Raw genomic sequence first — 2,072 nt, 5'->3', positions numbered from 1 at the left:
TTAAACCTTTTCCCTGGTCTCCCTGTTTGGTCTTCTGCATTTGTGTCTGAACTTTAGTAAAATCATGACATGATCCAACTTTTTTACTTCAGTTATGATACCAATATTGCCGCTTCGGGTCTTGAATGATAACAATATTGAGCCGAAATGATATTAGCAAAAATTATACATATCTTTATTGCTCATTAAGTAATTGTAGCATAAGAAAATGTTTTAGATGAAGTGATATTATTCAGAAAAGGTTAGTCTTCAATAGTGGGTATGAAAGCAACTGATCAATAGGTTACATAAACATTAAAAAGAAGCAGAGTATTTCTCTCAACTTGCTTATATCTGAAGTTTTAGATGCAGGCTATACTTTAAAATGTGTTTTTTTGGCTGATATTGGGCTGTTAGAGTGTAGCTAGAATCCTCAATCAATAACTGACCTTATGTCATGGATATAAGAAATATATAAAACAACACTTAACAATAACTAATACTTTATCTTCCTGTATACGTTACGAAAATTTCATAAACCTAAAAGCACTTAAAGGTTCCCAGTTTTGTTTAGTACATGTATCTATAGTACCTGTATGACTGAAGGATGTCAATGATTCCTAAAAAGATGAGCAGGTTTTCATCCTTGTGTTTGGCAGGAATTCCCCCAAATCTAGAAAAAGAAAAGACTTTCATTCAGACATATTTGCATATTTAACCTTTTTTTCTTATGTGTTTTGCATCGGATCATAACTTTTAAAGTGATTCATTTATTTGCACGTCAGTTTTCACAAAATTGTTTACTCACGTGTCGTCATCCGCAACCGGTTCTGGGTCCTTTACGGTTCCCTGGATGGACTCCAGCGCCGTGGAGTAAAGCACTTTCTGTCCTCTTCTGCTATCCAGTCTGTTTCCTCTGCTCAGCGGCTTCCTATTCAACACATGAATCCCCAGCAGCAGACTGTAGTCCATGATCTTAAAGCTCTCAAGGACCTGATGAAGCAGAAGTTAAGCATGAGTACGGGTTTTAAAGAAGAAACCCAAGCTAAGCTTATATATCCGTTGGGGAAAATAAGCTTTTTTAACAAGATTTAGTAACATTTTGTTCCAAGTTTTAAGTATTTTAGCTGTAATTTATGAGCCAAGTTAGCATGAACCCTAACAGCAAATATCTTCCATGTTAGACATTTAAAATTGAAAGACTTTAAGACTTTAACCTTTACATTTGACCTTCTATAAATTACTTTCTTGATGCTTGAAGTTTGTTTGCTACGCTAACTGAAGAGGTTGTTTGATTATATTTTGTCTTTTTGCCATGTGTCTAATTACTACGTCTAAAGAGAAATGTAGGTTTGATAATTTTACGAATATTAAAGGTATAGAGGACGATCTTTTATTTCTGGGTGGATCATCTAAATAAGTGGTCCTCCTACTCGTCAATCATTCTGGTGATATGTTTACGTAAGGCTATTTTTTGTGCTCGCCCCATCAGCTATCTTTTTCCGCGCATGCGCACTTTCAGGCGTATATGTGTGGTGAGCTAGGGTTTCAGACAGTGGTTGAAGCTTTCTCAGCGCGGTTCTTTGAAAATGGCCGAGGATTGTAAGAAAAAAAAGTGTCTATGAAGAGTATGAGAAGAAAAGAAAGGCCTCAGAAGAGGCAGATATATCCCAGAATGCTTTGCGCGGAGCTCTCCTCACAAAGCATTATGGGATTTGCTGTCACTGTGGCCTTTTGTCGCCATAGGCTGTCTCTACCAGACAGCGGTGACTAGTAAAGATGGCGCAGGCCCAGCGCAGTTACGTGACCAAGGGAAAATAAAAAGCAGTGATCATCTGTCCGAACGGTCAGTTAATTGAGTTCACTATAAAGTCCACTGTATAGTCCCGGCTGTATGTGGACACAGTAAGCTAAGATCTATGAAAACAGAACATTTTATACACGGCGTGCAGGAGGAGAAAGGCTCGTGCATCCTCTTGCACACGCATTTTTTAAAAAAGTCGTAGGGAAGCGGCCGTTCTAACCGTTGCAGTTTCGCATTCTTCGAGTGGTGCACCGCCCCAAACCCACACAGAAGACCATCACTGTGTGGC

The 2,072-nt window shown here is 38.5% G+C and overlaps 1 protein-coding gene across 2 annotated transcripts in view; it reads right to left on the bottom strand.

Annotated features, from left to right (window-relative positions):
* Positions 1-2,072, bottom strand: part of pip5k1b (phosphatidylinositol-4-phosphate 5-kinase, type I, beta) — a 37,419-nt gene that overhangs the window by 9,579 nt on the left and 25,768 nt on the right. For both annotated transcript variants that reach the window (XM_015373170.1, XM_015373171.1), the window contains exons 7-8: positions 788-972; positions 572-652 (exon numbers count right to left, since the gene is read on the bottom strand). In XM_015373170.1, the coding sequence (XP_015228656.1) occupies positions 572-652; positions 788-972 (266 nt within the window). The remainder of the gene's footprint in view (positions 1-571; positions 653-787; positions 973-2,072) is intronic.

Source organism: Cyprinodon variegatus, unplaced genomic scaffold, assembly GCF_000732505.1.
Source record: "Cyprinodon variegatus isolate N-32 unplaced genomic scaffold, C_variegatus-1.0 Scaffold82, whole genome shotgun sequence".
Taxonomy (NCBI): Eukaryota; Metazoa; Chordata; class Actinopteri; order Cyprinodontiformes; family Cyprinodontidae; genus Cyprinodon; species Cyprinodon variegatus.
The sequence above is the reverse complement of the archived record's forward strand: the minus strand, read 5'-3'. Positions and strand labels throughout refer to the sequence as shown.